The following is a 21658-nucleotide window of genomic DNA, read 5'->3' on the forward strand; positions in this document are numbered from 1 at the left end:
ATATTGTTTGTTGTCCAGCACTGGACACCATAGACACCTATCACAAATGCTATTATCTCCATTCTCCAAAAAAACATGATTATCAACTTTTTGCTCGGTCATCCTTGCAAACTATATAGATGAAGTAACATTAAAAACAATTGCCTGGACTATGCCTGTAATTTATTTTACACAATATATTTCCACCCAAGGTGTTTTACTCCAAATTTCCAGTCACTGTCAGGTTACACAGCTCATTTAAGGGTCACAGAGTCAGATAGTGGTGTGCACCGAACCAACCAACTTGTGCTTTACACTCTATAAAGTTGTCATCAATAGGCCACACATCTCCACCGGGTTAGAATTTGGAGGTGCAAAAATAATAATACTGCTCAGTATAAAAATTAGTCAGTGATTTGTGTTGTTCGAAGAGCATATTTAAGACCCAATTATACAAAAAAGCAGACTGTGTACAAGAATCAGATATTAATGCAAATTAAATCCTTAAGGTCAGTAAAAACAAACCTAAAATCATTTAATACATTAATACAAATAAAATTAACAACAAATACTGGCAGTCAGCATCACACACTTTTACAACAAGGTGGCTGATTGTGCCACTTACAGATGAGATGCAACAAGAACACATCAACGTCAGGTGCCCAAGGGTCCATTGGGCACCTCTGTATCCCCTCCACACTGCTGAATTTTTACAGCTAGCTAAAGTGGCTTTTGATTTCACCCAATGATGCTGCCCCCCAGCCTCCATTAAGGGGCACACTAATGAAGCTGACATTTTCATGATTGCTTCTTTTGTTTATTATAAACCTCCTAATGTTTAACACCCCTCAAAGTTGGGCACAAAGACAAAAAAAAAATCAAAAAAAAAAATCAAATGCCACGTTTAAGCCAACTGTCTTAAATTCAAATCTCGGGGGTGCCATTTATAATTTCTACTGTACAAAACAGTTTTCCAGTAAAAACACATTAATTTCTGTAAAAATCTTTTTTTAAAGACTTGTGTTTAATTTAAAAAAAAAATACAAAGACATTTAAACGGTGTGCTTCAGCATTCTCTTCTCAATTTGTTAAAATGAAGCCAAACTAAAATGTGTTTTTGCTCCCTCATGAATACCTTTTTGCTCTTATTTTATTTGCTTTTAATTTGTGCTGCGGGTTGCTTTCTGCAAGTGATTACTGTTTGAGTCCACATCCCTTTGTGGCTACAATAACAAAAGTGTCTATTCTTTTCACCAAGGCATACGTGCGTGGAACAATTCACTTCTTCATTGATTCAGCCTGTTAAGTCAGCATTTCTTGACAAAATTGAAAAGAAGAAAAAAAAAACCACAAAGTAAAGCAATTTTAAGAGGAATTTAAATGAAACAATGCTGCCCTGGTTCTTCCACAAAAAAAGGGAACCTCGATAGAAGAAAGGTGAAACATAATCGATTTTTCAAAGTTTGGCACGTTAACAGCATAAATCAGATGGCAAGCCTGTAAGACTTTTGTACCTTTACAGAAGAGCTACATTCCCCCATATTGACTCAATTATTGTGCTTTTCAATATCTTCTTGCCTAATTATCTAATATCATAGACCAAAAGACTGATGTGGCGGCCATAAGGCGTACTGAAAAAAAATGGAGGGCCACTTCATGAAAATGGGGGAAAAAAAATGTAGTGATTGTAACAAGCTGATTAAATAAATTGGGAATGGAGGACAACTTGTGATTAAAACGGTGACACGTTAATCAAGTCCAACTGTGGTATTTAAATAAAAGTTTTTTTTTTGTTTTTCATTCATTCAAACCACAAAAGGAAAAAAAAAACACTACATTGAACAAAACACAAACTCAGCTCTATCTATTGGGAGGCAAATAACCTTAAAAAGAGCCAGCAAGGTCATCTGTCTCTGCTTGCTCTCATCACTTCCGCCCCAGTAGAGTAGCAGCACATTTGACAAACAGATGGTTGTGACATCACTCTTTGTGCGGGTGGAGCAGAAGCAAACGAGAGAAAGCTGGTGACATTTTTTTTTTTGTGCTCTGGAATTTTCATTCACATCTTCTTAACTCACCTCCTCTCTCTCTCCCATCACCAACCCACTCCTCCTTGCCCCCCAAACAAATACATACACACTCTGAAATCCCAGAGTGGCCCCCCCTCTCGACAGCCATCAGCTGAAGGAGTGGGGAGGGGAAGGGAGAGCCACATTATGGATGTGCTTTTGTCATCTGTGAAATCACTGTCTCCGGTCTTCTGCTTCAGATCTCGAAAATGCCATCACGACGTCTTCTGCCCCTGCAAGACACAAACACATATTTAAAAACCTGAAGCCATTCAACAGGCACTTTCATGCTGCATCCTTGGGCAAACTTCTGGTCAGGGAGTTTATAAAGTGCTATCTGCATAACACGGTTTGTTCTTTTGCCACTCACTCAAAATTGGCTCAAATGAATTTTCAAAAAATTATTGCATGCTTATTATGGTTGGTCCAACTTGAAATATAGGATGCTAGCCAACATACGCCGCATAATTATATTTTTGATGGGTGAACACTTCCTGAACGACACAGTTGTCCAAATGGGATGGGTTTGAGGATACGACTGTGAGTGAATGAAAAGATGGAACTCTGGAGAGAGCAACATACAATTGCCCGTGACTGAAAACTGGTTTTGGCAGATACAGGCATATTGTTTTGAAAGTTTGTCCCTGTGCCTTATTAATTGTCATTGCAAAGGCCAATCTAACAGGAAATTGTCTGCGTGTAAAAGTAAAAGGCAAATTTGAATCTGATAGGGTCAGGGATATCCTGGGAATAAGGACAGTTTGTGGGGTAGGAGCTGTGATAGTTTTACATTTCAGTACATTGCGGTGAATGCTGGTAACAGTCAGTCTAGTGCCATCACAGAGACTTCTTGCTGGCATGAGGTTTCTGAGAAGCATGACGACTGAACCCATTTTAATGTTGAGTTTATGCGGAGGCATGCCAGTGGAAGTAAGACTGTTAAGAAATTCTTCGGGGAATGAAACGATCTGCGGGATCGTCTGTGATGATGGAGTCAATACTGGTGAAAGTTACTTCGTCAGTAGGGATAAGTTTCAGTACTTGTTCATTAAGGTGTAGCAAGTCTTCGTTGGTGACGCTTAATATAGCTCAGTCAGTTGAGGAGTCAGTTGAAAAGTCGATGTCGCCATATAGTTGTTGAACGGGATCAGACATAAAAGGAAAACAATGTGTAGGTAATGGACACAGGAGGAGGGTTATAGTTGGCGGGCGGGGCTCTGTCTTGCGTGCATGCGTGCGTATCCCATGATCGGGCGACTTGGTGGATTATATATAGAAAAGCAGCCGGAACCGAAAAGAACAATGAAAAGTCAAAGTGGCTCAGAGGTGCATGTGGACTGTACCAGAGACGAAAGCGACTGAGGCGGTGTTTGGTGAGGTTTTGCGTGCTGGCACATGAGCAGGCAGTGTGCATGCCTCAAGAGCGAGGGTGGACTCGGGAGGAGGGTTAGAGTTGGCAGGTGGGGCTCTGTCGTGCGTATCCCGTGACGCGGAAGGAGGGTTAGAGTTGGCGGGTGGGCTCTGTCGTGTGTGCGTCTTGCTTGCCATGGACTTAGTGAATTATATATATATAGATATGGAGTATCATGGAGAGGAACTGTAATGCAGGGAGGCAACCCAAAAGGAGAGCTCATGCTGAGACTACAGTTCCCATCAGGCAGCACATGTGTACTGGGGCTGATGGGAGGACACCATTATCGGCATGCACAAAGATTTGTACCTGCCAAAGCAGGATCTCAACTATCGCCACATATACAACGATTTGTTCACAACTAATTTGAACAACAGGTTTATTGGCTTGGTGTCCTATTCTGACAAGATAAGTTTGATATCAGGAAGTGGGGTAAAGAAATTATTACCAGAGGACCGGTGTAATTTTAGTACCATCCAAATTAGTCTTAGGCAAATAGTAGGTAAAGACAAACTGACTAGGTATACTGCAGCCAACAATACCCTTAGTTTATGAGATATGCAGTAATTCTATGACATTATGGCGTAATACTCTCTTTGACACTGACTGGAAATTCTGAAAGCAAAAGAGAAAAATATTTGGCTCCTTTCACAGGCAGTCAAGCCACTAATCGGACCGGACGCACAGCAGTTCTTTTTCTAGGACAGTGTTGCATGTTTCCAGTAGAAACCCCTTTAGATGAAGATGACAGACTTCACAAAAACAGGAAGAGGGAGATCAGGAAGAGCCTGAGAATCTCAACTGCTTTGCAATTACTTAGAGAGAAAAAAAATATATATATATTATACACACACACACAAAAATGTACATGCAAGTTGATCCACTGCAATATGCACAGGATAACTGGGCCACCGTTTAAATTCCTCCCAGTCATTTTATGGCTATACTTGCAATGAGACATATTCAGCTAGTAGGTGTCATGGGGGTTAGCACTGCTGCCCTACAGCTGCACAGATCCAGGTTTGATACTCGGGCCTGGTCAAAGTCTGCGTGTAGTCTGCACATTCTTCAGTGTCTGCATTTGAAAGAGTTGAATCTTTCCAGTTTATTAAGCAAATGGGTATTAAAAGGAGGCATGGTGAAACTGTTTAAAATTATGAAGGGAATCAAAAAGGCAGACAATTTTCTGCAGCTAGAACACATGGGCCCAGATAGAAGGATATTTTTGTATGAACACTGGAAAAAAATTCTGTATGCAAAGAACCACAGGTTACTTAAAAAAGTGTTGCAGTAGTAGGATATATAGATTCTTAAAAAGTAAACTTGATAATGCTTTGGAAATGTCAACTGAACAGGACTGATTATGAGGTGAATGACCTGTTCTAACTGCATTTTTCTCTCTTTTTAGTAATTCTGGTGTGTATTTTTTTAATATACTGAGCTCCTGTAAAAGGTAAATTTTCCTACATTAGAGATTGTAATGGATGGGGTGGCATCCTGGCTGAGAGGGCATGAAGGGGGAGTATAAGGAATGGAAGTATGTCCCAAGACAGGGATTCAGTGTACTTCCTCTCAGCCAGGAGACTTGTATGAAAGGATGAAGTATTGAATTGAAAAGATCCCATCCTGGTTTCAGGATACACCCTTTCCTGGCTGGGTGGCCATATTGGAGAATGCTCAACACCAGAGATGGAAGTGTGTCCCAACCTGGATAAGTGTTTCTGTAAACGGAGACCTGTTAATTGAGACAAGTTAGTATTTTATTAAATAAACAAGTGTTTTGAATCTGGAACTGTCTTTGGTCCAATTGTATCTGGGATTTGTGGCACTGTTATGCTCCCTACAGGCCACAGGACAAAATAAGTAAGTCTATTTGTTCACTCATAAGTCTTCGTGTTAATTCATTCATTCATCAAACCAGCTTGATGTTTGTCAAATTTCTTAAGATCTAAACTTTATTTCCTCCAAAAAGTTCCATTGGGTACTTTGGGGTCTCAGATACTTCCCCAGATCATTTAAATGTAATCAACAGTTCCATGTTGTGTGTATTCAAACCGGCTGACATTATGTCTTCAGTTGCTTCATGTCTTTTACACAGTGTTGCTGGGGACAGGCTCCATCTTCCCGTAGCCCTTTTCATACCCCCCAAAAAATGGATGTATAGCTGACATTTTTGTCCAAATCAACTCTCAGCTCACAGGGCATGCAAATAAAGTTTGAATATTTACAAAATGTGAGTACTGGCAGGTAAAATTACTTCCTCAGGGTCAAAGTCAGTGATGGGCAATGAACCAAAAAATCTCCTATTAGCCACTTGGCCGCACTGCTAAATCTAAAACAGATGTACATTTTTCAGTAACCTACATCTGCTTCAGTGTAAAATTGGAAGGGCTTGTGCTAATGGCATTGTGTCAGCAAGAACTCCGGAGACAGCTGAATTGCACATGGGGCAGAATTACAAAAGTATTTTAAGATTACTGGTGACAGTTTCCTTTTACTGTCACAAGCAAAGTTACTCTACTTGGTTCATTAAATTCAGATGTAGGATGACAGCTAGTGGCAGGTACCTCTATGAAATTAGCAGGCCACCTGTTTGCATGCTAGGCAGGGATTTCAGTATGGAAGAAGCAGGCACACTGCCATCATTTGTACATTTAATTTAAAAGATTATTTTAGGCTTTATTTTAATATGATATGGTACAAGTTTATGCCTTTTTATTTAATATTTTTGTTGTTAAAGTTGTCACATTTTGCAATTCTGTTTTTTTGTTTCCTTTTATCTTCATTGAACATTATGATTTTCTTTGTAATGTCTATTAATTGTGTGTTATGTTAAAAATATACTTCCATGTTTTCTTGTTAACTGCCCTGCCTCCTGTGTGTGGAGCTCCACGAGGCAGGGCCACCCTGACACCACTCCTTCTGAGCCCCTACTCTAGCCATTTAAGGCCAGTAAACTCAGACCAGGAAATACTTTTCTTAAATGTATCATTTTTTGCGACTTTCTTGCTTCTCTTTAAAGGTTTTGTCTTCTGATTTGTATTTTGGGACTTGTTTGCCTTTTTTTTTTAAACCGATTTTGCTCTTTTCAGCATTTTGCCGATATTTGTCCATTTTGTATTAATAAATTTTTAATTTCTTAACATGCTTTGTTGCAATTCTTTGTACAAGTAAAGGATTTATGGTCATCATCATTATCCTGTCCGTAAGACTACTTGATATATTTTGGAACTTTTCTAGCTATTTAGGTTGGAACTAGCAGTTGGCAGTCTGAGTAACCTGGACTGGGCAGGCTGTTGAACATCCTGGCCTGCCTTTTGTAGAACATTTTGGAGGCCTCATACCATTTTCATTATATTTGTGATTCATAATTCATAACATCTCTTCAGTTTGGGGTCAGGTTGCCTGGGATAAGGCCTGTTTCCGAGGTTGACCAGTAAAGTTTAGTTAAGGTTTTTGTTTATTTTGAGGCCTGTTCACTTCTTTTTGTCATTTTGTGTCATTGCATCACACCACCAATGAGACATTTGTTGTGATTTGTTATATTCTATCCAGGCATCCATTTTCAATCCCAGTTTATCCAACTCAAGGTGACTGGGTTGGAGCCTACCCTGTTAGCATTTGGTGCAAGATAGGAACTAGCCCTGGATGATATGTCACACACACCCACACTGACTCATGAGCCCAATTAAGAGTGTACCCAACACACATGGTTTGGAATGTGATTGGAAAACCAGAGTATCTGTGGAAAAGACTACACAAGGGAAGATTATACACACTTCACACAGACAACTGTTAACACTAAAACTGTACTTAAAAACAGTGGTTCAACTATTGTATCCTATGACAGCTCAGTGGAAGCTGTCTAGTGTATGCCCCCTAAGAAAGAGTAAACGTGCCACCCTTCTTCTGCCAACAAACTGAGGAGAGATATACTGAAACATTAGGAAATGGGAACTGAAACAAGACATGGTCAGAATTCACAAAAGGGGTTGAAACCGTAAGACATAAAAATGATTACACCAGAGGTCAAAATGCGAACTGAAAACCACAGTCAAAATTAATAGCAAGAAATCACAACTAGAAACCAGAGAAAGACACATGAATTAGAAAAAGTTTTTTTGTTTGTTTGTTTTGAATCCAACAATTACAGATACCGAGTTATATATCACACCGGTAAAAACACCGTTGCATAATTGACGTCAAATGTTGCATCCTACCAGCCCCTCCTCCTGACAACTAGGAATGGCACCCTAGTCACAAAATATATGAAATTGCAATGCCCACAGAATATGCGAGATGAAGCTTTGAGATGGTAAAAAAAAATATGAACTGAATTTTTAATCAGAACTCACACTAATTAATCAATGATACTAGTAATGTTCTGTGAGGCAAAACACAAAATGAAATCGCTATTAAAACCTCACTAGAGGGTGAAAAAATAGAAAATATGTATCAAAGGCACAGACCTCCTAACTACCCTAAAATGGTTGGGAGCCAAGCTTGAAATGGAAGCCGTGAATAATACGACTGGCAAAGCTGGTACACCTGGCTGAAAACCACCCTAAGAAAATGGCCTTCAGTGCAGAGATTTATTTTATATCACTCAAAAGACCATAAATGTGTTGCCATAGAAATTCAACTGAGAATGATTCAGAAAGAACTGTGCAGCAAGGGATCAATGGGAGGACCGATGCAAATACAAGTGAAACCAGGATGTCTTCTGCAAAGTGACCTTGCACTGTATATCATAAATTCACTTCACACAAAGCCACAAGGACAATGCAGCACACTGCCATCTAAACACAGGGTCCCTGCTGGCCCGCTCTGGGGAGCAGGTGCAGGGTTTCACTCCATACAGTCAGACCTCCTTTTGAATTCATTAAGAAGAAGCTGCTGGATTTTCTTACCATTGATTGCATGTGAAGAAAGTCCTCTCTCATCAAACGTAACAAAGGGCATTTATTGAAAGGAGATAAAAAGCAATAGCTGCTCTGCAGGTTTATTTTGTTACATGCAAAGGTAGAACACAATTAGAGCTGCCAACCTGGCTGATTCATAACTCGTTCGATGTCTGTGCATAAATTTAATAAAGGCTAAGCAACAAAATGATACTAACCTGTTTTGCTTCCCTCAGACATATTGCTTTAAATTAATTACAGAGTACATGCACAAAACTGCTGTCTGCCATTTTAAATCCTGACAGATTTGGAGATGTGTATACTGAGCAGCTTTCCAAACCATCTCCTGTAATGGAAAGGTCAACTAAATTCCATGCCCTGAACCAAGAACATTAGTGGTAGTAGTATTGTCACGTATACAGGAAAGCCCCAGGCTTACACGTGTTGCCTATGGATTCTAATAAAAATTACAGCATTATGATTAATTCTTCTTGATCCAAAAGAAAACACAGAGACACGTAATATAATTGTAGACAAATATGGGAAAACTGGTAACCTGTGGTTAGGCCACCACAGCTCAAACCAATGAATGCCATGGAGAGCTGACTTACTGACAATGCACATTTTCTTCCAGACATGGTATACTAAGCTACATAGATGATTTTGTCAGCCATTCATTCAGATATTGTCCGCTCTATGGTCTTCACAGGGCTGATGTTCATGGAACGTGACAGCATAGGGCATGTCTGGGCATTCAAATTGCCAGGAGGACTGAGGCCGTCTAAGCCACGTGCTGCCAAATAAGATGTGAAGCTGGAGGCACTTTTGTGTTTCTAACAGAGCTAAGGAAGCAGAAGCACGGGCTGCCACTCCACTAGTAAAATCTCTACACTTGGGAGAAGTACTTTAGAAACGCTTTGAAAATTTCTAGATTTTTTTCCTGCAATGTGATCTAATAATAATAAAAGACAGGATGGTAGAATAAACAACATTCCCACCACTGTACATGATATCACTATTGAACATACTGTTGACATATGCGGTGTCAAAGAGGGAAAAAGTAGGAGGATTGCCCCAAAACATTTTGCAACATATTTTTTATATACTGTACTATTAATTTAATATTTTTGCGACACATTGCTGTACATAGTCGGTCAAATTCAAGTAACAAGACCCACAATTCCCTTTCTTGCACCAGTTTGAATCCTGCACTCAACAACTCCTTCCAAAACCTGATTATCATTCCCATAACTTTACCCATGGATGGCATTACTGAGGATTCTGAAAAGGTGTCAGTTTGACAGAGCAAGAGCTGCCCTGTAGTACTGATGGGAAAGAACATCAAACCCAAATGATGCCATTTAAAAGGTCAACTGCTTATGTTCTTGGAAATGGATTTGTCCTAAACACTGCAACAGGAAGTGGGACTGGTATTGGCACTTATCATACCATTGCAAAGTGGGATGACAAAGGACTGTATACTGTATTAATTTAAAGAGCACCCTAATTACTCTCTGGGCACGAAGGTAAAAGATGTCACCATGGCCAAGTCAAAACTGCTGGTGGCCTTTAGACATTTTGACATTGGGCGGGCAGACAGGAACCTACCGTACTAAGTGTTCATTATAACCATGGGAGAGACTTCAAAACTACGCACATTCAGTATAATTTATGTTCACATTCTTCTATCTGTATCTTTTACTTGTTTTTGTAATTGTAATTTATTTGTTTTTGTAATTGTCTTCTGTGAAGTACTTTGAGCTACACTTTTGCATGATAATGTGCTTCACTAATATTGGCTGCTGCTGTTGTTGTCTTTTAATTATCATTAGAAACTCAAGTATGCAATGAAATTGATGGCTACCAAAGACAGCACTGGTAAATGGCCCCTATAATTTTCAGACTGTGTTTTTCCTCAGCCTGTAAGTTAAGGTTAGTGAGCTATTCGGGCAAGGGCACAAGTGGCATGAAGAGAAGTGGCCAGAATACACCGAGACAGAGTGAAGATCAGAAAGTACATGAGGAGGTAAAGTGCTGTGCTGTACTTTAAGGTAGGCAGAAAGTGAGCTACCCCATGGGTAGGCAGACACACAAACCAGTATAAGAATGTCTGGAGAGACTATAGGTTTTGTTGAGTTCTCCTTATATTTATCCCTCTTATACATTTAAAGGTAAAATATGCATTTCTATTATATAGTTACCTTATTAAATACAACAAAGACAATAGATAGATAGGTGGATTACCTATACAGTGGTGTGAAAAACTATTTGCCCCCTTCCTGATTTCTTATTCTTTTGCATGTTTGTCACACAAAATGTTTCTGATCATCAAACACATTTAACCATTAGTCAAATATAACACAAGTAAACACAAAATGCAGTTTTTAAATGATGGTTTTTATTATTTAGGGAGAAAAAAAATCCAAACCTACATGGCCCTGTGTGAAAAAGTAATTGCCCCCTTGTTAAAAAAATAACCTAACTGTGGTGTATCACACCTGAGTTCAATTTCCGTAGCCACCCCCAGGCCTGATTACTGCCACACCTGTTTCAATCAAGAAATAACTTAAATAGGAGCTGCCTGACACAGAGAAGTAGACCAAAAGCACCTCAAAAGCTAGACATCATGCCAAGATCCAAAGAAATTCAGGAACAAATGAGAACAGAAGTAATTGAGATCTATCAGTCTGGTAAAGGTTATAAAGCCATTTCTAAAGCTTTGGGACTCCAGCGAACCACAGTGAGAGCCATTATCCACAAATGGCAAAAACATGGAACAGTGGTGAACCTTCCCAGGAGTGGCCGGCCGACCAAAATTACCCCAAGAGCGCAGAGACGACTCATCCGAGAGGTCACAAAAGACCCCAGGACAACGTCTAAAGAACTGCAGCCCTCACTTGCCTCAATTAAGGTCAGTGTTCACGACTCCACCATAAGAAAGAGACTGGGCAAAAAACGGCCTGCATGGCAGATTTCCAAGACGCAAACCACTGTTAAGCAAAAAGAACATTAGGGGCTCGTCTCAATTTTGCTAAGAAACATCTCAATGATTGCCAAGACTTTTGGGGGAAAATACCTTGTGGACTGATGAGTCAAAAGTTGAACTTTTTGGAAGGCAAATGTCCCGTTACATCTGGCGTAAAAGGAACACAGCATTTCAGAAAAAGACATCATACCAACAGTAAAATATGGTGGTGGTAGTGTGATGGTCTGGGGTTGTTTTGCTGCTTCAGGACCTGGAAGGCTTGCTGTGATAGATGGAACCATGAATTCTACTGTCTACCAAAAAATCCTGAAGGAGAATGTCCGGCCATCAGTTCGTCACTCAAGCTGAAGCGATGTTGGGTGCTGCAACAGGACAATGACCCAAACACACCAGCAAATCCACCTCTGAATGGCTGAAAAAAACCAAAATGAAGACTTTTGGAGTGGCCTAGTCAAAGTCCTGACCTGAATCCAATTGAGATGCTATGGCATGACCTTAAAAAGGCGGTTCATGCTAGAAAACCCTCAAATAAAGCTGAATTACAACAATTTTGCAAAGATGAGTGGGCCAAAATTCCTCCAGAACGCTGTAAAAGACTCATTGCAAGTTATTCGCAAACGCTTGATTGCAGTTATTGCTGCTAAGGGTGGCCCCAACCAGTTATTAGGTTCAGGGGGGCAATTACTTTTTCACACAGGGCCATGTAGGTTTGGATTTTTTTTTCTCCCTAAATAATAAAAAACCACCATTTACAAACTGCATTTTGAGTTTACTTGTGTTATATTTGACTAATGGTTAAATGTGTTTGATGATCAGAAACATTTTGTGTGACAAACATGCCAAAAGAATAAGAAATCAGGAAGGGGGCAAATAGTTTTTCACACCACTGTATATATATATATATATATATATATATATATATATATATATATATATATGGTTGAAATAGTTTACTGTCAAATAATGCGCATATATATATATATATATATATATATATATTATATATATATATATATATATATATATATATATATATATATATATATATATATATATATATATAAGAGATTGCCAGTCAAGCATGAAGATTTAAATTTAATCTTGTGCAATGTGATACTAAAATTGGATGGATAGCAGATGCTGAGGAGGCAGCAAAAAAAAAAAAAATTCAAAAAGACCTGGCCAATCTTCAAAATTGGGTGAACACTTCCAAATGCAGTTTAACATGGGGAAAACACAAAGTGCAGCCTACAGGCAAAAGGAACATGGAAGCAACCTCTGAACAGGATTTAGGGCTTTCTATTTTTTACAACATTCTCATCATCTAAGCAATGTGCAGAAGCTTTTAAAAAGGCAAATAAAATGTTAGGATATATCGTAAAAATATAAATTGAGGGATGTTATGCTCAGACAGTATAAAGCACCAGTAAGGTTGTGTGCAGTTCTGGTCAAAACGCTACAAAAAAAAAGACAGAAGCACTTGAAGCTGTGCAGAAGAGAGTAGCCAAGTGCATCCTGGGACTGAAGGACATGTTGTATTCTGACAAGTGCAGGGAATTAAACGTGTTTAATATCAAGCAGAGGAGACTGTGCGGGGACGTAATCCAGGTCTTCAAAATTCTCAAAAGTGTTGATAAAGTAGATCCAGCTGTTTTTTTTTTTTTTTTTTACTAAATTACATACTCAAGAACAACAATGGAAAATAAGGGCAAGTGCATTTAGGAGTGAAGCCAGGATTCACAGAAAGAGATGTGAGAATCTTGAACAAACTATCCAAGACATGAAGATGAAGCAGACCCCTTGATAACCTTTACAAACAATCTGGATGAGATACGGAGGCAGCTTAGCCATTAGCTATACAAATGAGACAGAGGGACTGAGTGGTCTCCTCTTGTTTGTCACATTTCTTGTTCTTTTTCTATTTACGACCTGGCAAAGCCAACTTGTAGGCTCTGCAGCAGGTGCACACTTTTCATTTATTACTTTTTGCTCCATTGCATCATGGTAAATATTCGGTGACACAATCGAGATGTTGGTGTTCATTTGCACAGCACTTTTTGTTGTGTTTAGGGCAAGTACACCAACCGTTGTTCATTTTTACACAGTATTTCAAAACTTGAAACATTATGGATATGTGCTTTCTAAACAAGAACTATGCCTCAGTCATTCAAAGTACTGTAACTTTTTTCATCCCCAGGCTAATGCATCATTAAAACACTTATAAAAGCAGCTTGTGCTTCGTTCTGTAAGATTAAATTTAATCTAAAAGCTCCAGCACATTAACAAGACACTTAGGCCAATTTCTGGTATTTTTATACAATTTCTTTGACCTTTCCAGTAAGTTTGGGCCATTACTGAAATAAGGCAGATTAGAGTGGTATAGGGGGTAGGGGTTTGAGTTAAGTGTAAAACCAATGAAGGCAGGCTGGCAGCCGCCTTCTGACACTGTAGCAGTCAGTGGGGACTGAGGATACTGATATCTGCCAAACCAAGACACAGAGTGCAGCTGGAAAAGCATCGGGAACAACAGACAGTTTCCGCTCAGCCTGCTCTGTAGCAGACAAGGATGCCAGAGCACTTCAATGACCAACAATAAAGAGACCATCTTGTGAGGCGGGGTGCAGCAGTAAATAATGTCAGAAACACTGGGGCCCATATTGGTGTTATGGTGAACTAAAGATGCCTGCATTTATGAGGTTAGCCTAGTTTGGCAGTGTCAGATGTGGAGGTATGACAATGCACATGGCACACAGAAAGAAAATCATGAACACCTCCACAAAGGAAAACTTTTTATAAGGCACCACCCCAAAATGCTTTACACAATGTATGCACAAACAAAAAAAAATTAAATATAAAACATTCTCAGAAATAACCGTTTTCATTGTCCCAGAGTCTTACAAATTTCATTGTTTGAAAATGTGTTTGACTGAAGTAAATTTTGGGTAAAAACATTTAGGTAAAAATATATCTGAACAATTACACTGCCTTTCTCTACGCAGATTCGTATACAAATAGTTATTGGATTTACAGTGAAATTTTTGCTTGTGATGATCAACATACAACACATTGCCACTCTCCAGTGCCACGATTACACAGAAAACATACCTGACCTTGAAACTTCTTTCTTCCTTAGCTAAAAGAATCTCACCATTAGGAGGGGCTTTAATTAAAATGATTATACAATAGGATGTTAGTTGAAGATTGCATTAGCAAGGGCCTGCCATATTCTGAAAATGCTTTATTTGTAAATGTAATTTTCTCTAATTTTAAGTATTACGGGACACCATTTTCCCCTTGAATTAAAACAGGTGGGTTTACATCCTGCAAGTGGAGCAAAATAATATCCCAATAAAGCAGTGCAATTTACATCATCACAAGAGAGTGATCCTCAGGCTGAAGCAGTCCATTTGGTGTTTACTTAAATTACACTATATAATGACAACAATTTATTCTGTTTTATTAGTACAAATCAAATTGTCCCTTTAACAGATTAATAATGTACAGTTCCAAAGCAGCATACTGCTTAACTGGAATGTTTGGAGTGTCATAGACTGTTTTCTGAGATTGCTTGGGTAAATAAAAGAGGTTTTGAGGTTTGGTAGTTCTGCTCACTAATCATGGATCTAGGCTTCATGCTGATTAGCACATGCAAGTAAGAACTTCACTGTACTCAGTACCTGTGATAATTGTGATCCTTTAACAATAAATCTGTTCTGTTGCTCTTTTTAATATACGTAAATGAGCTGAGCAAGAATAAAATCAATAAGCTGGTTAAATTTGCAGATGATGCCAAACTAGGAGAAAGGGATGATAATGTAGAATCATCTAAATTGTGGGATTTGGACAGCATACAGGCTTGGCAGATTTGTGGCAGATGAAATTTAATGTAAGTAAATGTAAAGAATTACACATCCATCCATCCATTTTCCAACCCGCTGATCCGAACACAGGGTCACGGGGGTCTGCTGGAGCCAATCCCAGCCAACACAGGGCACAAGGCAGGAACCAATCCCGGGCAGCGTGCCAACCCACCGAGAATTACACATGGGAAGTAGAAATGTTAGATTTAAATAGACAATGGGAGATCTGATATTGGGCAGGGACCTTCAGATCTCGACTTGATGTTATTTAGGACACTCAAGATAGATGGGATGGATGAGCGCTTTGGGCTGAATGGCCTGTTCTGGTCACAACTTTTCTAATGTTCCAATTCTTTGATAAATACAATATTATATATACAGTGCCTGCCAAAAGTATTAAATCCCCTTGAAAAGCATTATCATTCTCTGGATTTCATATTTCTTCAGTGTTATTTTTATTGAAGTGTTCTAACAGTTTATGTTCAAAGCAATTGTAAACTGGTAAAATATATCTCTGCAGAATAAAAACTAGAAAAAGGCTGCTTTTTTAAGTATTCAAAACAGTTACACTCCAAACGCTTAGAGAGGCAAAGTATTCTCAAACAAAACATTATAAATGATCCGGTTTCGTCCTACAGTCCAAAAGACATGCAAGGTTAGGTGGACTGGCAATACTAGACTGGCCCTTGATACAGTATATATATCTGTGTGTGTTTGTTCAAACTGTGATGGGCTGGCACCCTTGTTCATGTATTATTCCTCCCTTTCACCCGATGCTCGCTTGAATAGGCTCCAGCTGTCCCGTACAGTGGATGGATGGGTGAAAACTTTCATTTTAGTTGAGACGCTACTGGTGAATCCTAGCTGAGATAGAAGTTATCATCTTGGGGGTGGAATTTGTTAGCCCTGGGAGCCAAACCAGGGATGCTTTGGGGGTTAAATAAAGACCTTAGGGCCTGTTGCAGTTGCATGAGTTGTTAAGAGGGGTGTGTGCAGGCTTTATGTTAGTTAGTTATATACACCCTAAATGGCTTATTTCTGTGTTGGACCAGAAAAGAAAAAGCAAGCAATGTTATTTTAGTTAAATTGGCATGTCCACCTGTGGTCCTGGAGGGCCACATTGGCTGCAGGTTTACATTCTAATAATTTTCCTAATGAGTGACCAGTTTTTACACTAATCAATTCTTTTGCCTTAATTTTAAATTACTTGCTATTTAAGACTCAAGACTCCTTGATTATCCTTTTTCTTTAATGAGCATTCAAACAAAAACAAGAAACAAAACAATCCAATACATGACCAGATAACCTGGGTCTATCATACCGTATTCTGAAAGTAGAAAATGGTTCAAGTCTCAATGATGGTGATCTGCTCAGGTCACCAAAACATTTTGATGGTGTTCTTAGAAAAAAAGAAAACCAATAGTTTTGAAAATGCCTGCTGTGGCAAAATGAGAGCACCAACGAGCTATGGAATTAAATCCATCCATCCATCCATTTTCCAACCCGCTGAATCCGAACACAGGGTCACGGGGGTCTGCTGGAGCCAATCCCAGCCAACACAGGGCACAAGGCAGGAATCAATCCCGGGCAGGGTGCCAACGCACCGCAGATGGAATTAAATAATGGGTTTAATTAACAACAAGAACTGGTTTCTAATTAAGAAACTGGTTGGACTGAAATTGGTTGTAGTTTGGAGCCCCGACTTAGCTGGTCATCTCTTGACTCACTTCACAGCTCATTTTTGCTTGGCTGCTATTTAACAAAAAAAGGAAGCAATTCAGGAGATAAACTCTTAAAATGAAGGGAAAAGAGGAAAGAAGAACAAAAGTGAGCTACTATCTGGCTAATAGAAAGGTGAATTTTATGTTTTTATGTATTTGGAGTTTGATTATGTTAATGAATATTTTTTCCCAGTATTTTTTAACGAACTGCTGTGAGAAGTCAAGCAAAAGGAAAAAAATGGCACATCTCCCTGCCTACAGAAAAGATTTAAAACGTATGCTCACATTTATAATACAGACCGTGTAATTATACCACACTGCTGACTAGAACATCGCATAAAGGGATCATTTTCCTGCAGATCATCTAATGTGGTCTACCTAAATCTCTGCAGGAAATGTCTTGACATTGCACTCTACATGGGAGAAACTGGACAAAGACTCTGTCAAAGAATGAATTTACAAAAGTTCCATATCAAGCATGGAAACACAGATATTCCTGTAGCAGACCATTTCAATAGCCATGGACACTGTGAGAGGGACTTTAAAGTCACAGTGCTTATGGGCAACTTTTGAACACAGCAAGAGAGAAAAGAATGGGAAGTTAAACTTGTGCTAATATTTAACACATTACAACATGGTTTGACTAGAGACAAGAGTTTTATGGCCAGATATGAGGATTGTTTGTATCTCTCAGACTGACACAGACAGCCTTGTCTACAGACCTGCACTGTATTGAAAAACTCAGCTGGACAGTTATCTTATCCAAAGATCTTCACCATACATTGTTCTCCTCTCTTGCTAAATGAATCTTAGCCTGAAGAGGTCTATTAATTTTTTACATTTAAGATGTCTCACTTAAAGGTTTTTCAATGTTGTTATTTGTCCTAGTGTGTGTATATATAAAACACAGGGAACTCCAGTTTCTGTATTACATCTTTGCCTGAAGAAGGGGCCTGAGTTGCCTCGAAAGCTTGCATATTGTAATCTTTTTAGTTAGCCAATAAAAGATGCCATTTTGCTTGATTTCTCACTACATCCATAATGGCAGACACCCTAATATTACTTAAAGAACTGCTGTATTTCTACACAGTGGATGTACTCAAAATTTTTCTACATGGATATTGCTCTCCGCCAAACTACTTGGTAATTTATTCCATGTGTTTGGGGTTCTCTACTTGAAGAAAAGCTTCCTAACATTTGCACAAAATCTGCTCTTAACAAGTTTTGTTATTCTATTTTCAACTATATTTTAGAGCTGAACTCCCAACGGACTGGTTAATGGCTCACATTTTTCCCCAAGAGAATAAAACCATTTGAAACTTTTTACTACAACTTGGTGTGTGTGTGTGCTCGCCTCTTCACTGATAACTATTATGGTCCAAATTACAGGTGGGTTCAAGCACCAGATTTTTTTGGTGTCATTAGCGGGGGTCGAGGGCTTGCCCTGTAACAGCAGGCCTTTCCAAATGGTGCTATTTAAAGATCAACAGTTTGAGCTGACTCATGGAGTCGGCTGTAAGTGGCCCTGCCATGTCTGTGTATTGTGTGCCTGCATAGGTAAAGGGACTGGGGGTGGCGGGACAGCCATACATCTTTCACAGGTGCTTGTGAAGCTCACATGAGTCTGAGGATTCTTAAGACAAATTGTTTCATTCCAGACAAAGCAATACAAAATATGGCATCACTACATAAATTGCTCCTGAAACTGTTGTAATGTGTCTAGACAGCTTCTAGAAAAGGAATTTGGCAAATTTCTGTTTTCTGATCAGTGTGTAAGCCCAGAAACATTAGAAAAATATCACAGGTGCTAGCATTGAATTCATTAATTTGGACTTAGCCAGTTTATCAATGAGCAACCTTTTTGGACAACATCAGGTACTGCCATCTCTTGGATAGCCCTGGGAACTGCAAAAGCAGAGTGCTTCAAAGAATTCACCCACCATTCAGACAGGCATTTTCCAGAATAATTAAATCTCAGGCTCCTTTTATTTTCAGCATTAGCCAATATCATCCAGTGCAGCAGACATCACCACAGCATCCGGCCTGCTCTTATAATTTTGCAGTTTCTCTTTGAAAGTCAGCGGAATGGGCACAGCATCTGGCAGTCGAGCAATTTTAAAAAGAACAGTGTGGATGCCCTTTTCAGATAACAGCCCAAAACATAAAAAAGAAAAAAAATGTATGCAAGGTGCAACATTCAGGTGCGTTCAGAGACTTGGTTAGCTGGTTTCAAAGTTGGAGTATACTTTCTAGTGGCTTCTTTAAACTGTTAGATATTTTGTATTACATATTTTTGTAACAGTGAGTCATATTCAAGAGTGATCATTTTACATGTACAGGTAGTGTATAAATTTTTTTTTTTACTAGCACTTTAAAATATCACGCAGTTAAAGATGCAGCCCAGATAGGCTTGTGGCAGCTTAGCAGACTGCACATTCAAACTCAAGTGATGAAAAAAATGGCATTGATTGATGTGCTGTCGCTAGTTGCAAAAGGTCTGTGGCTTACTGGAGCTCAAATTTCTTAAAAATAACATTTCTGAAAGAAGTACCTGATGGAGATTTAAAATCTCTGTTGAAGTCGTAATGTAAAATTGTTGGCTGCAATGGCTCATGGTAGGTAGAAGATCATTATGATGCTTTGTTGATAAATTACAGTGTCAGAGAAATATTGAATCATTAGGATCTACAGATAATGCAGCTGTGAGGTTGTTTTACAGAACTCAGGAGTACATGTTTAGTCATTGTAGCATAACCTGTCACCAAGCCGCAGCTAGGGAGTTTTATTACTACATAAATTTAATTGCTTGCATTTTATTTATTTATTTTACTTTTTACAATCAAAAATGTCATATTATTTACCCGTTATGATTTCAAGGAGAAGTGAGATGCTTGGACAGAGGTTCACATAAACTCACAGACTGAACCTGCCTGGCAGTAAAAACACAGTGGTGGTCATATAAGTGCATAGGGTAAGTGTTTGGGCACATACTGATTGTCTTGACACGAGTAGAGCAGTGTTTGAATTCTACAGGATAGCTGAATATCACTGTCAGTCAATGGAGTCCTTTCATAACTGCCGTGTACTCATTTGCAAATGTGCTTTTCAATAGAGCTGTATTTCATGCCACAAGTACATAAATGGTTCCAAGAACTTGTCAGAGAATTCGCTTCAAAGTAGTGCTTCCAAATTATGACATCTCCATCCAAATGCGAACTAGTGATGAGCAAACCCTACTGAATTTGCTTTGCATACATTATGACAAAGACACGGAAATGTTTAGGGATTTCAGCAAACTCTGTGAAATTCATAGAAGTCAATGGGGAAGGAGAACCTAAACTAGTTTTGAATGGATTATAATGGTGCACTGATTATTGCCGTTAGCAGATATCAACAGGATGAAAGCCAGCACAAATTTGGAGGCACCATGCATTGCCAAACTAGCCATCACGAAAAATACCAGGTCTGTAGTCAATCTCCTTTTATCAGCTATAAAGAAGGACCTACTGTAAGTCTGATTATTTCACTTTAACAAAACAGCAAAGATTAGTGTGATGATAATAAAAGCGGGTGGCGCAGTGGGTAGTGCTGCTGCCTTGCAGTTAGGAGACCTGGGTTTGCTTCCCGGGTCCTCCCTGTGTAGAGTTTACATCACACCTAAAAACGCACTTCTTCACATTGGCTTTTAATTCTTAACCTGTCTTATTTCCACTTGCTTTTTGCTATTTCTCTGTTTTATTGGGTCCCCTGACCTGTTTTTAGTGTCTCTGTTTTAATTCTCTCTTAATGTTTGTTTTAATATTTTGCTTTTAGTCTTGCTTGTTTTAACTGTACAACGCTTCGGTCAGTTGTAATGCTGTGTTTTTAAGCGCTTAACAAATAAAAATGGTATGGTATGGTATGTTCTCCCTGTGTTTGCATGGGTTTCCTCCCACAGTCCAAAGACATGCATTGCCGACTGTAAATTGTCCCTAGTGTGTGCTTGGTGTGTGGGTGTGTGTGTGCCCGGCGGTGGGCTGGTGCCCTGTCCGGGGTTTGTTTCCTGCCTTGCGCCCTGTGTTGGCTGGGAGTGGCTCCAGCAGACCCCCGTGACCCTGTAGTTAGGATATATAGCGGGTTGGATAATGGATGAGTGGATAATAAAAGCATAGGTGACACGAGGTTACTGTGTGGGTAAATGCCACTGCACATCTCCCTCCACCACATTATACAAAGTGGCAACATGTATCGCACTCGACTAGTTCCTTTCCTTTCTAATATTTGAAAGTAAAACATCTTGCAACATAAACTCTGAAGTGTAACCCCCTTCCAGGTGTGCTGCATGCATTAAAAGAAAGAAAAAAAACATTCTGTCTCAACATACAGTGTTACTTGCACAGCACTGCACTATTAGGACACCAAATGTGCTAACAAGGTGAGAGGGCAGCACAGTGGAATCAAAAGTTCTGGTGAGACAGGCAAATAGTAATATACCATAAAACACAACAAGCTAGTTATCCTATAATAATCAAGGCAAAAAAATATTATGGAAACATTATAACTTGTTAATAATGAGCTAAAACAGAACTTAATGGATCTAACCAAAGTATCACAATATGGCAGAGTCCTATCTGCAAACAGCCACCAGTTTCATTATTAACTGCAGTGGAACATCTAAAAGATGGTTAGTCATCAGATCTCTACGCCATCAAAAGCACATCACTACAGGATATCAAGTATGGCACAAGATGG

At 39.1% G+C, this 21658-nt stretch overlaps 1 protein-coding gene across 1 annotated transcript in view; it reads right to left on the bottom strand.

The window, feature by feature from the left end:
• Positions 1-260: 260 nt before the first annotated feature.
• The window catches only part of ctnnbip1 (catenin, beta interacting protein 1), a 71569-nt gene continuing 50171 nt past the window's right edge, over positions 261-21658 (bottom strand). The window contains exon 4 of the mRNA XM_028807908.2: positions 261-2281. Coding sequence (XP_028663741.1) covers positions 2223-2281 — 59 coding nt within the window. The 3' untranslated portion in view covers positions 261-2222. The remainder of the gene's footprint in view (positions 2282-21658) is intronic.

Source organism: Erpetoichthys calabaricus, chromosome 8 (assembly GCF_900747795.2).
Source record: "Erpetoichthys calabaricus chromosome 8, fErpCal1.3, whole genome shotgun sequence".
Taxonomy (NCBI): Eukaryota; Metazoa; Chordata; class Cladistia; order Polypteriformes; family Polypteridae; genus Erpetoichthys; species Erpetoichthys calabaricus.